Below are 15,550 nucleotides of genomic sequence, written 5' to 3' on the forward strand. Positions count from 1 at the left end.
CCCCTCCATCCTTTCTGAGCTCATCTAATGAATAAACGCTATGATAACAGATTGTGTTGTCTGAAGGTAGAAAGCAAAGTCGGAGTGATTTTTTCTTTGTGAATGGTCTGTTGCCTAGGACTTCTTTTTGGTGAAGTTAATGATAGGAATAATCATACAATAGATTTTACAGTCCATTTCTGTAAGCAAGGGAGATGGAATGTTTTTTAATAACTATATAGCTATTTGATGATTTTTTGACTTCCTACATGAAGTCAGTGTGCATATAGATTGATATAGAATTATTTAAAATGCTGCATATAAATTAAACATTAAAAAAGGGAGATACAGGCAAGCTAAGCTGCTCCATTATAATCTTCAGTTCCTACCTCAAGGACACACACTCCATCCATTTCATATCGGATGTCCTTCTTTTGAAAAGTGATCACTAAGGTTCAAGTAACATATCAGCATAGCAAGGGATTGTATAATTTATAGGACATTTTTTTTTTAAGTAAAGGGCAAAAAACTTTTTCATAAATTAAAACTCTCTTTTTCTCTTGTTCTTCCTCTCCCTCTTCTCCCCATTTACAGATTGGCGCACTGAAAGATTACTATCACTTTTACCATAGCAGGACAATTAAAAGGTCTGTTCTCTCAAGCCGAGGAACCCACAGCTTCATTTCAATGGAACCAAAGGTAAGAAGAACCTGCTGGATGGGGACCAGAAGGCAAAACTTCTGCATTTTTCATTGGTAATGTCATACTTAGAGATGATAGCCCCAGTGAAGTCTAACATTTCGGGAGCTAAACTGTATTATGTCTTCTCTAGGGTCTTGGCTTACTAGTCAGGTGAGGGCTCAACAATATTTTAATTTTAATTGATATGCCTTTATCAACTAACTACATTATGGAACCCTTAAGTTGTCCACAGAGACTGGTTCTTGAGGGAATTTTATTTTGATTCTGAACCTGGGGCTGTCATTGAGTCTGTATCTTTAAGGGAAAGATGACTGCTGCTGCTTTTATAAGTGAAAACAAGGGTAGGGCTCCATGCAGGGTCCTTATGGCAAACCTCAAGTCAACATAAAGGGCCACAGTTTAAAGTCTGACATCATTGAGAACTAAGGAGTTGCTCTGTCTCATCTATATAAAAATCTGCACTATAATTTAATCGTCAGTGTTTGCTTTAAACCTGATTGCCCTGGAGGATCGCTTGCTGCTTGTGGGGGAGACAGACACTCTGCAAAACTAATGGATGGCAGACACATTGTCATCTATCCTACCAGAGAGGTCTTCTTTGACTCATATACCTGGTCTCCCTTTCCATCCCTGTAAATAACTCAGTCACACATCACTGATAAAGCCTAGTAAGAAACCTTCTCTGATTCCTCTCATCATTTCCAGAATATGTGAAGAGATTAAGGGAACATCTCACAACATTCTGCAGAGGGAGCAGGGCTGGTAGTGGGGAGAGATAAGGATGTGAGGAAGAAAAGCTAATTGTTAGCAGCAAACTTCTAAGAGAAAGGTGTTGCTTGTCCTTTGTTCTGGAGGAGGATCATGACATCAGGGAGGTGATGCCAGGACTTTCAAGTGAATTGGATTTAAGTGCAGCAGGACTGTGCAAAGTCACCAGCCTCACTCTCTTCTCCGGAGCCATCTGTGTCCAGTGGCAAGAGGAAGTATAGTATAGTAAGTCATAGATTTAGAACTGAAAGGGATGTTAGAGGTTATCGCCTAGTGGTAGGATAGGATTGAGACCTAGAAAGAGCCATCTAGTGTGAGTGTCTTCATTTTACAGATAAGGATATTTGGGTCCAGAGAAATTAAGTGACTTGCTCAGTGTCACACAGTCAGTAATTTACATGGCACAGTGGACAGAGGGCTGGACCTGGAGTCAGGAATACCTTGAATTCAAATTCAGCCTTAGATATTTACTAGTTTTGAGACCTTGGGCAAATCACTTAATCTTTGTTTGCCTCAGTTTTCTCATCTGTAAAATGCAGATAGTTAAAGCACCTCCAATGGTTGTTGTAAGGATTAAATGAGACAATATTTGCAAAGTGCTTAACATAGGGCCTGACACATAGTTAGGACTAAATAAATGTTAACTATGATGATAATGATGAATTTGAACTCAGCTCCTCTGATTCCAAATCTTCTACCACCAGGAAGACCCAGCCTCAGATTTCGCCTCAGGCACTGTCTCTGTGGCTTTGATCCAAGGACCTTATTTCTCTGAACATGAGTTTCCTTATCTGAAATGATGAGGTTAACAATATCCATCATGCCTGCCTCCCAGATTTGCTGTAAGGCTTAGATGAAATAATGTACATGAAGCATTTTGCAAACTTTCAAATGTTACATCATGTTGGTAATAATATCGTTACTGTTGTTTGTGAAGTTTGTTTTAAAGATTGATTTCTCAAACATTCACCCTATTTGGGGAAGGGCCCAACTAGAGAGAAGTAATTTAACTTTCCACCCATACATGGGTGATAAACATATGAGCAGTGGGTGGCTATACCTACTTGTCATGATTTCTCTATTTCTTTTTTTTAAATATTAATTAATTATTTTTAGTTTTCAGCATTCACTTCCATAAGATTTTGAGTTCCAAATTCTTTTCTTCCTTCCTCCCTCCCCTCCCTCGTCCACCCCAAGACGGCATGCAATCTGATATAGGCTCTATGTAGATATTCGTATTAAACATATTTTCACATTAGTCATGTTGTAAAGAAGAATTAGAACCAACGGGAAGAACCACAGATTTCTCTATTTCTTTTGGAATATTATTTTATTAGGACAATATGGACTTGATGTATGGAGTCATTTTAAAACAAGGACGATAAGACTATTAAACCCAGAGGGTTGTTGTTGTTTTTTTTTTTTTTTCAGAGAGGAGAATAATTTAAAGATTCTATTTATTAAAGCAAAAGACAGTCATTTTAATTAATGTGCAGATTGGGTCTGAAACTTGGAGTCCTGCCTTCTGTTATGTGCCATGACTTGCCTTGTTTAATTTTATCCAAATATTATGACACAGTATTCATGTTTGCACAATTATATCTCAGTGATATAAAAGACACCTTATTTTCTTCTCCCAATTTTCTGGGGGTTAGAGGAGCATCTCCTAAAGCTCCCAGTCGATTGAATTTTCTCACCTTTGTTTCCCACTTAGAACTGAATATTTCTGAAAATGCAATCTGCTGGGCCATTTCTGAATTAGCCAAGTGTTTGAAGCAAAGTCACGTTTTTCATCTGTTGGTTAACTTTCCAGGGCCTATTTGATCTTTTGTAATTAAGATGGTTCACATTTCAGACCTCATGTACATAGGCATGGGGATTTTCATAAACCAAGCACAAGTTATTTAAGAAGTTAAAAAATGAGATGTGTAATTATATATTATTTTCAGAATTCAGAATTTACTGGATGTGGGCAGATTTTTATATTTTTTTTATACTCAGGGCCAGGGGTGGGGAACCTGGGGCCTCGAGGCCCATATGTGGCTATCTAGGTCCTCCAGTGTGGCCCTTTCACAGAATCCAAAGTTAAAGGGTCACATTGGAGGACCTAGAGGGCCACATGTGGCCTCGAGGCCCCAGGTTCCTCACCCTTGATCCTGGGCTTTCTAGTTTGTCTCCCATCTTTCAAAGTGTATTGTTTGGGCAGGTTGTTGTTTGTCCTTCATTTTGGAAGAGGACCATGACATCAGGAAGGTGATGCCAGGACTTACAAGTGAATTGGATTTAAGTGCGACAGGGATGTGCAAAGTCACCAGCCTCACTTTCTCCTCTGGAGCCATCTGGTGATGGTGAGTGGTGATGGCCAGTGGTGAGATATAGATCAGGATAACTGGAGATGGCCCTGGATGCAGTGGGAGACCTTGGCCTTTTTAAGCTAAGATCTTTTGCAGGTCTCAGTTTGACTGAGGCAATGCCCATTCAGTGATTAAGGTTAGGTAAGAAATGAGGCAGAGTGGACTCATTTATCTAGTCCAAAAAAAAAATCAGTCTGGGAAGGGGAAGGTCCTTAGGGTTTCTGGCCAAAACAACAATTACTATTTACACTCACTTACAACCTTAGGGTCCAAACAATGACCAAGTGAGGCTTGGACTGGGACCTATTGTTGGTGAATCATTGAGAGCCAGAATGATTTGGATTTAAGATGTGGGCTTCATGAAAGAAATCTAGCCTGTAAACTCCAAGATATCTTGTGAGGTTTCAGTGATCAAAATTTATATTCCTTTAGGCAGAGCACCCTCAGAGAAGGGTATGGTACCCTATGTGGACAGAGGGAGAGGAGAAAGAGAAGGGAGGGAGAGAAGGGAGGAAAGGAAGTAAAGAAGGAAGAAACCTTAATCACTAAAAGGGCACTGCCTCAGTCAAACTGAGACCTGCAAAAGACCTTAGTTTAAAAAGGCCAAGGTCACCCACTGCTTCTGGGGTCATCTCCAGTCATCCTGATCTCTATCTGGCCACTGGACCCAGATGACTCTGAAGGAGAGGGTGAGGCTGGTGACCTTGCACTGCCCTCCCTCCCTGCAATCCAATTCACTTGCAAGTCATGGCATCATGTTCCTGATGTCATGGTCTTCTTTGAGAACAAAGGAGAAACATCAGCCTGTGAGTATTAGAAGCTGCTCTACTGGGTACCCAATTGACTAGTTCCAATTATTTGAATACCACAGGACTGAAGGAGGGTATAGAGTTAAGACCAAGATGAATATGCATAGCTGGTGAGGATGCAGAAGGGCCCTAAGCAAATTGTGGGAGAAAACTACAGAGATTGCAGTCTAATCATTTATGGTAGGAGCAAGTTACATGGGAAAGAGTACTAGATTGAGAGTCAGAAGACTAGGATTCAGATTCTGAGGCTGCTATTTACTGTGTGACCTTAGACAGTTCTTTAAAATCTTTCTGGCTCTCAGTTCCCATCTATTAAATGAGACCATTGGAATAGATGGTCTTAAAGGTCTATGATCTGGCCTTCAGTGATACTAGACATGTGATGGAAGAGAATCTCTAGGTGGTCAAGAGAGTATTATTAATGAACAACAGTAGCTAGAGATCTTGGTAATCCAAAGTAATCCCAAATCATGAGCTTGCTAGGACTGATGCATTAAGTATGGTGACCCCAATTACCTGGACCCTAGACTCTGGCAGTTAACCTGGGGACAAAGTCTTGCAAGGGAAGGGAAAGGGGCCCAGGAGGAATGGAAAAGGTAATTCCTTTCCCAGGGAGTATTTGCTTAGGGCTTGGGCAGAGCAAGTGGTTCCACTCTCCAGCAACATCAAAGTCTTGAGGGGATTATATTGTCCTCTGGGAATGATCCTTCAGATGAAGACTATTTCTTCAGGGGGAGTTCAGTGTATGGAGAGTTATTATGTAATGAAAGAATTCCATTGATTTACTGGGCAAGTGTGACTCAGGTTAAGGAATTTTGAGGACTCAGTAGAGGTGGTATTTGAGATACAGGGGCTTAGGACCTCGGGTCTATAATAAACATTGGCTAAACCAGACTCTATAGTGTTGGGATTGGAAGCTCAATTCCGTGTGGACGGTCTCGGGAGGGTAAAAGTGGGACTTCTAAATCTTAGAGTCTTACGAGGCCCTCCATGAACAGCGGGGGTTCTCTTCTTTCCTCTCTCCCCTCCCCCTCTCTCCCCGCTTGTACTTCTACTTCCAATCCCTTAAGATCCTAGCCTCCTTAGGAAATCTCCCCCTCTTCCTCCTAAGGAAGACCCCCCCCTGCACTTGTAACTAGACCCTGTAATAAAGCTCAACCCTTGTTCGACTCTGGAACGTCCTTTCTGTCATATGTGCATCCGGTTTTGGCCAGCCGAAGACCTCGGAGGTGAGATAAGAAAGACTCGGGTAGCCCACACAGGCCTCTAGGCCTGGCATATAGAGACCAGAAATCAGTGCTCTTCAGCACTCTATTATAGTAGCTGGTTAAGATCCCTAGAAGACTGGGCCAACCAATGTACTTTTTGCCATGAAAATGACCAGTGCACCTTGCTAGCAGGGGAGAAAAGACTCCCAAAGGATTACTTTTTTGGTTCAAGCCTCTATCTGAGGCTGGGAGGTCTTGAAAAATGACAGTGATATAGAAATTGGCAGCTTACAACTCCAGTCAGAACCTTGAAGAGATGAATAACTGGAGAGGTTAGTGGGGAAAATGAACCCTTTCAGAAAAGGAATGAGTGCTGCATAAGGATACACAAGGCTCAAGTGTTGAGCCAGACCATAAAGCATTTTCATGTTTGTTACCACTGATTCAGGGGAGCATCAGCATTGGCACAGTAGGCCAAATCAAGAGAGATCTTGCAGGTTCTGACTGCAAAAACAGAGGGGAAACAGTAAGGTATGTCTACCTTAATCCCTTCTTGAAGGGAAGAAGAGGAATATAATCTTTAGAGGGAGATTACTACCACTGTAATCAGGAAAGCAGATCAATCGATCTGTAGGGTAGGAAGGCATCCACTATTGCCTTTGGTCTTAATGAAGACACTAGTTTGTCCCACTGAGTCTACCTTTGCGGGAGAAATTGAACCTCTGGGCCGGTGTTAAGTTGTCCCATAATGCCATAGTGGCTGAACTGTGTGTTTCAGAAGAAGGGAAAGAAAGAGAATAAGGTGAGTCTCTTTGAGACAGCAGCACAACTCAGGAAAATCTGGTTATTTGGGTGTTTTTCTTGGGTTTAGTTGTGTTTTTGTTTTTCTTGCTTTATGCTGTATCTTTATAAGCAAAGTATTCTGTTCTGTAAGCTGTCTGAGGTCACATCAAAGGGATACATATATATGTGTGTGTGTATATATACATAAGCATGCATATATGTATACATATAAAATATAAATTAATAGATTTTATATGTGTATATGTGTATATATGTATATGTGTAGATGTAGATAAGATGATATAGATATGGATATGGATGTGGATATAATCATAGATCCCAGGTTAAGAACTCTTGTTCTAAAGCAAGTCAAGTATATGCTACTGTCCGCTGGAAGGGAACTGTCATGAAAAAAAATAATAAAAAATAATGTGAAGTGGAATGATACAGAGGAATTGTGGGATGCCTTGGTAGAAGCCTGAGAAGGGCCATGGAATTAAAAAAAAATCTCAAAGTGTTTTTGTTTTCAGACTAAGAGAAGAGTAAGTCCACCCTTGCCCTTCAGGAAGCTCACACAATGAGCATTTCACTGACTGGGTGGTTACTCACTTCAGTTAATGCCATGGCTCCTGGCCTTTTATTTTTTAATCTTGCCTGGGTATACTTAACATTCTCTAAATAAATTCGAAGCAGTAACAGTGCAATAACAACAACCAAAAAAAAACTACCTTGGAGTCCTGGGGTCAGATATACCATATGAGAGAAATGACCAAGAATAAGGAGTTACTCTATGTTAACTCTAGGTTTTGATTATGTTTTGAAGTGGCATTACAATGCTGTAATAACACAGAGGAACTAGAGAGCTGGGTGGCCTTGCAGCAGTCTGACAGAGCTCAAAATTCTATACTGCAGGCTCTAGGGACTTTGTTTTTTCCTTTCCATTTTATAGGCTTTAAATTTTTTTTTCTTGCCTTCTTTTTGCTCACTAACCCTCCTCCAAAAGAAAACAGACTGGACTATGACTGGTAAAGTGAATTAATATAAACTCTTCTTTATAAATCATTACTGAATTCAGGCATTTAGGCAAGAGGCTATCTGAGGGACTGTGAATTTCCATGAAGTACAAACACCTTTACATTTTCTTCAGTATAAAACTTTGAACCAAAGAATATATAAAAATGAACCTCCTTTATTATTGATGGAAATTGACCGATTGAATGAATGACTATACTTGTCAACGGCAACAAAACATATAATAATAGAATTTAAGAAATCCATTTGAGGTGAGGGTGGGCAGCAGTCTAAGTGAGTCACCAGAGAACATCTGTAAACATGTTATGAATTAGTAACCTGAGCTAGGAAAGCATGATCACATGACCAGTCACTGGATTCTGGTCCTATCAGTCATCTTTGCTATCCAGATGAGCTGAGAACTAGAGACATATCTAGACATTCCTACTTCATATGGAACCTCTTCCATGGATCCCACTCTGATTCTCCTAGTTAATAAAAATGTTCCCCTCTGCTATCCTTGGATTGTAGAAAAAAATGTCTTTATATTGGCCTTATGTACCTATTACGAATACTGTATTGTGTTATTACAATTTATATTTACCATATTTGTCTCATTCAACTGTAAGTATAGCTGGGATCCAATTAGCATAAATGAAAAATCTCATGTAGTGGTCACATTATTGAAATTCACACTCTCTCTTTCAACTGGGCTGGAACCAATGACCATACTTTACATAATTGTAACTTCAAATAGTGAAAATTCAAATACATGTGACCACTTCCTGGGATTTCATTCTTCACACTAATTGGAACCAACCTTATAGTTCTTACTTGTACTTCCTTTAGTGCCCAACACTCTGTGCTGTACATAGTAAGTGCTTAATAAATGTTTATTTCAGTGGTTGAAGGAAATAGGAAATTAGTCTATGGAGATCATCTGGGATCATCTAGTTAAAGCAGGAAATGATTGAGTTCCAATCCTACTCATTTGTCATATGAGGAAACAGAGGCCCAAAAAGGTCAGATTTCAAAGGTCATGCTGGTGGCATCCCAACTTCCTTATTGTACCTATAAGAAAACTTTGGCCCAAAGGTGTAAAATGTTCTACCTAGCGGAAGTTTGTGGCAATGGTGGGGATAGACCTTAGGTCTTCTGATTCCAAGAGCTAGTGACCTCTCTATTGCATTGAATTTGGAATATCTGGGATTCAAATCCTAATTCTGCCACTTACTACTTTTGTAACCTTGGATAAGTCATTTAATGTCTGTGGCCTTCCGTAAAATGAGGGAGTTGGGCCAGATGACCTCTAAAGGCCCTTTTAAATCTAAATCTATGATTTTGTGCTGTAGTTCAAGATAGAATGTGAGAATATAAGAGAAGTACAAAGTTTGGAGTAGGGAATGAGTACTTCTAGTCAAGGAGAATAGAAAAAATGTCGCTCAAGCCAGGCCTTGAAAGGTGAATAGGAAAAAATCTTTTAAGTCAAGAACTGGCAAAGTCTGGCACCTGATTTTTATCATCACAGGGGCCAGGTTGTGGAGAGAAACACAAGAGAATCCAAATATGGAAGCTGAGCCCATCTTAGGGAGGCAACATGGTGTAGGGAGAACAGCCCATGACTCAGGATTCCAATTCCTGATGTTTACTCTTATTTGACATTGGGCAAGTCCCTTAAACTCCTGATTCAGTTTCCTGAACTATAAGTGGAGAGATTGGACTAGATAACCCCCCAGGACCCTTCCTGCTCAAGGACTTCCCTTCCCTGCTTTTCCTGATTCAGATCCCAACATCAGGTTTTGGACTAATCCTGGAGTGTTCCCCATCAGGTTCCCTTTCATCCACATATCTTCAAACAGTGAAAACGCCTTTGGAAAGATAGCCAGCCCTTGTTTTAAGTCTTTATCACGTAATTCTGTAGCAGAGATAAATTTAGACTGGTGGGGAGAGAGGGCTTAAAAAAAGAGAGAGATGAAGGCATTAAATACACCTCATCTACTTCCTCTCATTACCAAAGCCTATCCCTGACTTAGTTTTAGGCCTTCTTGACCTGACCTAGTTGTGTGGTTAGAGTGCTATCTCTCTACATGCTGTAGTTTTTAAATTGAAATGGAGATGTTCATGGGAGTAAATGATTGATAGAATCATCCTACAGGTTAGAAGAGCGTGTTGTTGTCAGAAATTAAAGAGCAAAGGGGACATGTCCTCTCTTCAGCAACAGAGAAACCTTATAGAGTCCCAGAGAAAAGTTCCTCCCTCTTGTCTGCACCAAAAAAAAAAAAAAAAAAGCAATTCTTATGGCCAAGGCAAGAACCACAGGCTTTAAAATCAACTTTTAAAAGACACAGTCAGTTGAGAGGGGGCAGGGAGAGACCTCAGAATATGGGCCATAAGGACTCATGAGCAGAGACCTTGTAAACATCATGAGGCTGCTTCTGGGGAAGAGAGCAGAGCTAGGAGGAGGCCTCCTGATATATAGCCTCAGGGGACAGAGGGAAAGAGGGTTAGCTTCCAATTTTAACCAACTAGGTACTAAACTTGGTTATTTTTATTTGCTGAAGAAGTACAAATGCTTTTCAAGACTTTTTAAATTTAAACACCTTGGGGCCAAGGCCTGATGTCCTACCCTAGTTACAGCTCTGGTTTTACCCCAAGTGGAAAAAAAAAGTCTGCATACCCAAGGAATGAAAGAAAACTGGGTAAAACTGAAGCAAAAGTGCCTGAGGAGAGGAGAAAAGAGATCATACTGATTCTTGTATCCATAGTCATTGATTCAACAGCATCCTAAATAGGAAAATAATATAGGGAGGAGACAAAAGCACAAGTGAAACATGGATGATTTGTCAATGAGCTCTTAAGATTTTCCTCCATTTCTCCCAGTCCCTTCTTGCCTCTTCCAGCCTCATTGCTAACCATTGCTTCATTACTAGTTAACCCTCTTCTTTCTCTCTGGTTCTCCCATATCCGTCCCCTCTCTTTGTTTGCCCTCCAATGACGCTCAGGTGCATTGCTCAGCAGGACTGATAATAGTTCAGATCCAGGAGGCTGTTGACCCATAACTTAGTCATCAGACCTGAGTTTAATCATGAGACAGAAACAATACCTGATTCTCCTTAAGTCATAAATGATAAATGAGGGCCAAGAAACAGAATGTGGGTGATGTGCTGATTAAAATGCATAGAGAATGATATGAGTCTGATAACTGGTTATTATCAATGACCATGGAGTCTCCAAAAGTTGCTTATAATAGTGAACCATCATATTTAATAGAAGGCCTTTTCTAGGAGTTATAGTCTTTAAAAAGAACACAAAGACTGGTCATATAAAGAATTGAGTCCAGTATTCAGACAATTAAAGTGGTTCCGGGGGTGGAGGAGGGAATTGGATAGGCATTGATTATGTTTTGATTAATAGGCAGATGTCAGTTGTATTTTAATAATTTAAACACCTCACCTTCATGTTGTAATTAAGGCTTAGATATGCTCTGATTCTGTTGTTTTCTGCTCTTTTGTATATCTAACTATGCAACTTACAAAAATGTTCATATACCCTGTCCATACATACCTGCTACCTGGCATTGGACAGGGTGGGTAGGAAACAAGAATTCGGGGTGGGGTAAGGAGGACAAAGTAGTTATTGTAGTTTTCCCCCATCTTCTTGATATTACATCAACAAATACTTAAAACTATAGGGGTACTAGGATAAGACTTTAATCTCTGGTGGACCTCTTAACTTTATATGTTTGAAGGACAGGAAAGGAAGACATTGAAAATGAAAATACTTTTACTTGAAGACATTGGCTAGCATTGAAATCAGCTTGGGCACCACTTTTTGGGGGGATGTAAGGGAAGGGAGAAGGTATAGGGATGGCTAGTTTGTAAGTGAGATTTCATTGTTATAGGGAGTGTTCTATGAAGAAACACCTTCATAAATGCAAATTGCTCTGAAATTTGTCATCTTAAAGTTTCCTGGGAGAATTTAGAAGTCAATTGACAGGCACAGGTCACACAACTAATTTATTTCAGATTTGAGACTTGAACTCAGGTCTTTCTGACTCCTAAGCACATTCTCACATTATGCCATATTGCTTCTCATACAATTTTAAATAGCACCCCTAGGGAGTGGGTAAGTAAGTAAGGCAAGTAAGGCAAAATATACATCTGCCCAACATAGGCTCATGAGAATCCTTCCCTAGTGGAGATATGTAAAGCATTCTTTACTTGTACTTATACATGGAGGAAGAGAGTGGTTTTCTCTAGAAGCCATCATGGGATATTGGGAGAGAAGTTTGAAAAGGGATACAATTCCCTAAGAGATCTGAAGATTCTTCCATTGATAAATGATTAAAGGATATGAAAAGGCAGTTTTCAGAGGAAGAAATTCAAGTATTGATAGTCATATGAAAAAAATGCACTAAATCACTCATAATTAGTTAAATGAAAATTAAAACAACTCTGATGTTTCACCTCCTACTCATCCAATTGGCAAAGTTAATTTTTTTAAAAAAGAAAGTAACAAATGGAGTTTTGGGAAAACAGTTATGTCAGTGTACCATTGGTAGAACTGTGAACTAGTCCAGCCATCCTGAAAAGCAACTTGGAACTATGTCCCCAGATTTATTAAACTATGCATACATTTTGACCCAGAGGTGCCATTCCCAGTTCTATATCCCAAAGAGATAAAAGAAAGAGGAAAAGGACCCCTAGGCACAAAAATATCTATAATGTCTCTTTTTGTAGTGGCAAAAGATTGGAAGCTGATGGGATTCCCACAATCGAGGAATGGCTGAACAAGTTATGGTATATGAATGTGATGGAATGCTGTTGTGCTCCAAGAAATGATAAAGGGGATAGTTTCAGAGAAACCTGGGAAGACATGTATGAACTGATGCAGAGTGGAGTGAGAAGAATCAGGAGAATAACTTATAAAACAATTTTATAAGGACCAACAACTTTGAAACTCTTATCAGCACAATGACCAATCATAATTACAGAAGCCTCATCATAAAACACACTACCCACATTTTGTGAGAGAGGTGATGGAGTCAGAGTGCACTTTGAGATGCATTTTTTTTTAATGAATACAAAAGCTTCTTTTGTTTAATAGAGGTTTTATTTTTCTTTGTTTCTGAATTTGGGTGAGGGGAGGGAGAGACTGCAGATCAGAAAATGAAATAAAATTTAATTAAAATAAAATAGAGATGGGTGCAGCAAAGTGGCCCAGTAGCTGGAGCACCAGCTCTCAAGTCAGCAGGTCCTGAGTTCAAATGTGGCCTCAGACACTTGGCACTTACTAGTTGAGTGACCCTGACCAAGTCACTTAACTCCTAATGCCTTGCAAAAGAAAAAAAAAAATAGAGAGAGATGTGGCTACCCTGTTAGAAAGGAAAACTGAAACCCAGAGACATGAAACAGTTTGTTCCATAAGTCAAAACTAAAAGTAAAGGGTGGTGGCCTGGAATTCTAATTTTCAGCACATGATCTTTCCCAAAAGATAATAAAATGATTAGTATCTAATGAAGTACCTTAAGATGCTAAAACCCTGCCTTCTGCAGTAAGCTTTTTCTGATTCTTCTTAATGCTGGTTCTTTCCCTTACTGGAAATTTATATCATATTTGTACATAGTCCTCTGCATTCTGTCTTCTAGTAAATGTGGTTTCCTTGAGAGTAGAAGCTGTTGTTTTGGGGGTTGTTTTTTTGCCTTCTTTGTATCCTTAGAACTTAACATAATGCCCTGTACGTAGTAGGGACATAATAAATGCTAGTTGATTTGGCAAAGTAGGAAGGGATGGTAGAGAGTTAAGTGCCCTCATTTTACCAGTGAAGAAGATGAGTCCTTGAGAGACTCGTCTAGGATGAGTTAACAGCACCACTGAGATTAAAGCTCACAGTTCCTGATGGCCAGTTCAGTGGGCTCCCTTGATAATATCTTGCTTCTATGTCTCTAGTTTTCCTGGCTTTTATCTTTCAATTTGCCTGTTAAACAAAGAAACTCGATGTGAAGATTTGAAGGTGAGGGCAATGTTTGTGGTTAAGAATAGTAGTGGTTAAAAAAAAAGAAAGTGAGTCACCTATAAACCAGTACTGCATAGTTTAGCAACTTGATAATCTGTTTCCTTGGTCTTCAAATCTTTCTTCACAGAACTGGTTTGGGGGGATATGATCAGGTATGTCCTAACCAGTTTCTATAGTTACGATTAACTGATAGGAACAGGGTCAGGGGTGAGGCCTCTTGAAGCAATTCAAACTGGATTACTCTAAAGGGCCAGAGATTTGGCATAAACTCCAGAGAAGGTAACACCATGAATCATCAATAGAACATACCTGGCCTGACCTAAATTTGACTATAAAGTGTGTCAGAAAGTTGTTATTAATCCTTCGTCCGTCAATTTCAGTAATTTAGGGGCATGTGACTTTGAGCAAGTCCCTTTCTCTAAATCTAATTGACTGGACAGACATTCTGAAGGAGTCTCAGTTCAGAGAATCAAATATATACATATATATATATTCTTTCAGACTTGATTTTCCCTTATAATCAAGGGATCAGGGGACCTCCCTATTCAAATCTGCCATATTTTCAAGCCTGTGGTTGGGAAAGCCCCCCCCAGAGAAGCTGGCATACCACCACACTTGCTGTGTAATTTAGAAGTTTGCAGCTCAAAATACCACACTGTTTGACTTAAAAAAAAAAAAAAGTTAAGTCATAGGGGAAAAAATTATATAACCCACATCTTTTCAAGAGGCCACAGTATGGTGTTTTGTTTTTTAGTCTACTATTGTAGATACAATCTCTCCGGTTTTACTTGTAAAGTACCCAGTACATATGGCCAAAGAAACAGGAGAAATTAAGTGTAGCTCATTGTTAGGCTGAATGGGCATGAAAGGCATTGTTCAGTTACTTATCTCCTGTGACATCTCTGCTCCATAAAACATTATGTAGTCTGGGTTTTTTGTTTTAGCTTTGTTGCCTTGAGAGTCATTTCACCATTTAGGTTTCATGGTTCAAATTTCAGTCTCAGAGCTTTTTTTTTTTTCCAAGTGAGTAGGGACATTTTTCACTTCAAAAACAGGAAAATATTTGAGTTTCCACATTGCTGTTCAGAGGCTAGATTCAATTCAGTTCAGTAAACTCATGAAGTTGCTAAGTGCTGGTGGTCCAAAGTGACGGTGGGAGGGGAATTCCAACAGAGTTCTACCGTAAAGGAGTTTACATTTTATTAGGATCATATACCATGTAGACAGATAAGTAAATAGAAAAGATATACAAAATAATTTTTTTTAAAAAAAAAGAAATGTAAAGAACAAAATTGCATCTTTGGAAGTCACCATTCTGTTTGGAAGCCACTCTTCTCTATGAAACCTTAGACGTGGGTATGGGTGATGTTTGGATGGGGAGGAAAGGGGAGAGAATGGGCTAGGAAAGAAGGACCAGAAAGGGAACAGACAGTAGCAACTACCAATAAATGTTTCATCCTGTTGCTATGTACCAGTGGTTCTTCCAGTTCAAATTGCTTAACAGTTATTCAGGTTGATACAGGGTCTAGTTAGCTGAGAAGCTGGTGAAGGGATAGATTTCACCACGGGCTTGTGGTTTTGTTTTGGCAAAGATTCTGGTGCAAAATTTGAGAAGCCACAGCCCTGGACACCTGCCATTTGGAAGGAGAACCTGCTTGTCTCTTCTTGCGGGGTGCATTTTGTTCAAACAAAGGCAGTGTTTGGGGACTTTGTTAGTTTGCCCAAGGCGTGTGCATGAGCTTGTAAGAAGTAGAAGGAAAAGATAAAGAGTCTTAACTTTTGATAATCTGAAAGGCATCATAGGCAGAACTGTAAGGAGGCTTAGAGACCATCTAGTTCACTCCCTTCCCCCTAATTTTACAGATGAGGAAACTGAGGCTCTTCCTATCTGTCCAGTCTTTTCCTGTCATTCACTCTGTGA

General features: G+C 39.7%; 1 protein-coding gene across 3 annotated transcripts in view; it reads left to right on the forward strand.

The window, feature by feature from the left end:
- Nucleotides 1–15,550, forward strand: part of PCSK5 (proprotein convertase subtilisin/kexin type 5) — a 602,002-nt gene that overhangs the window by 56,766 nt on the left and 529,686 nt on the right. For all 3 annotated transcript variants that reach the window (XM_072597475.1, XM_072597476.1, XM_072597477.1), the window contains exon 2: nt 574–678. In XM_072597475.1, the coding sequence (XP_072453576.1) occupies nt 574–678 (105 nt within the window). The remainder of the gene's footprint in view (nt 1–573; nt 679–15,550) is intronic.

Source organism: Notamacropus eugenii, chromosome 3 (genome assembly GCF_028372415.1).
Source record: "Notamacropus eugenii isolate mMacEug1 chromosome 3, mMacEug1.pri_v2, whole genome shotgun sequence".
Classification (NCBI taxonomy): Eukaryota; Metazoa; Chordata; class Mammalia; order Diprotodontia; family Macropodidae; genus Notamacropus; species Notamacropus eugenii.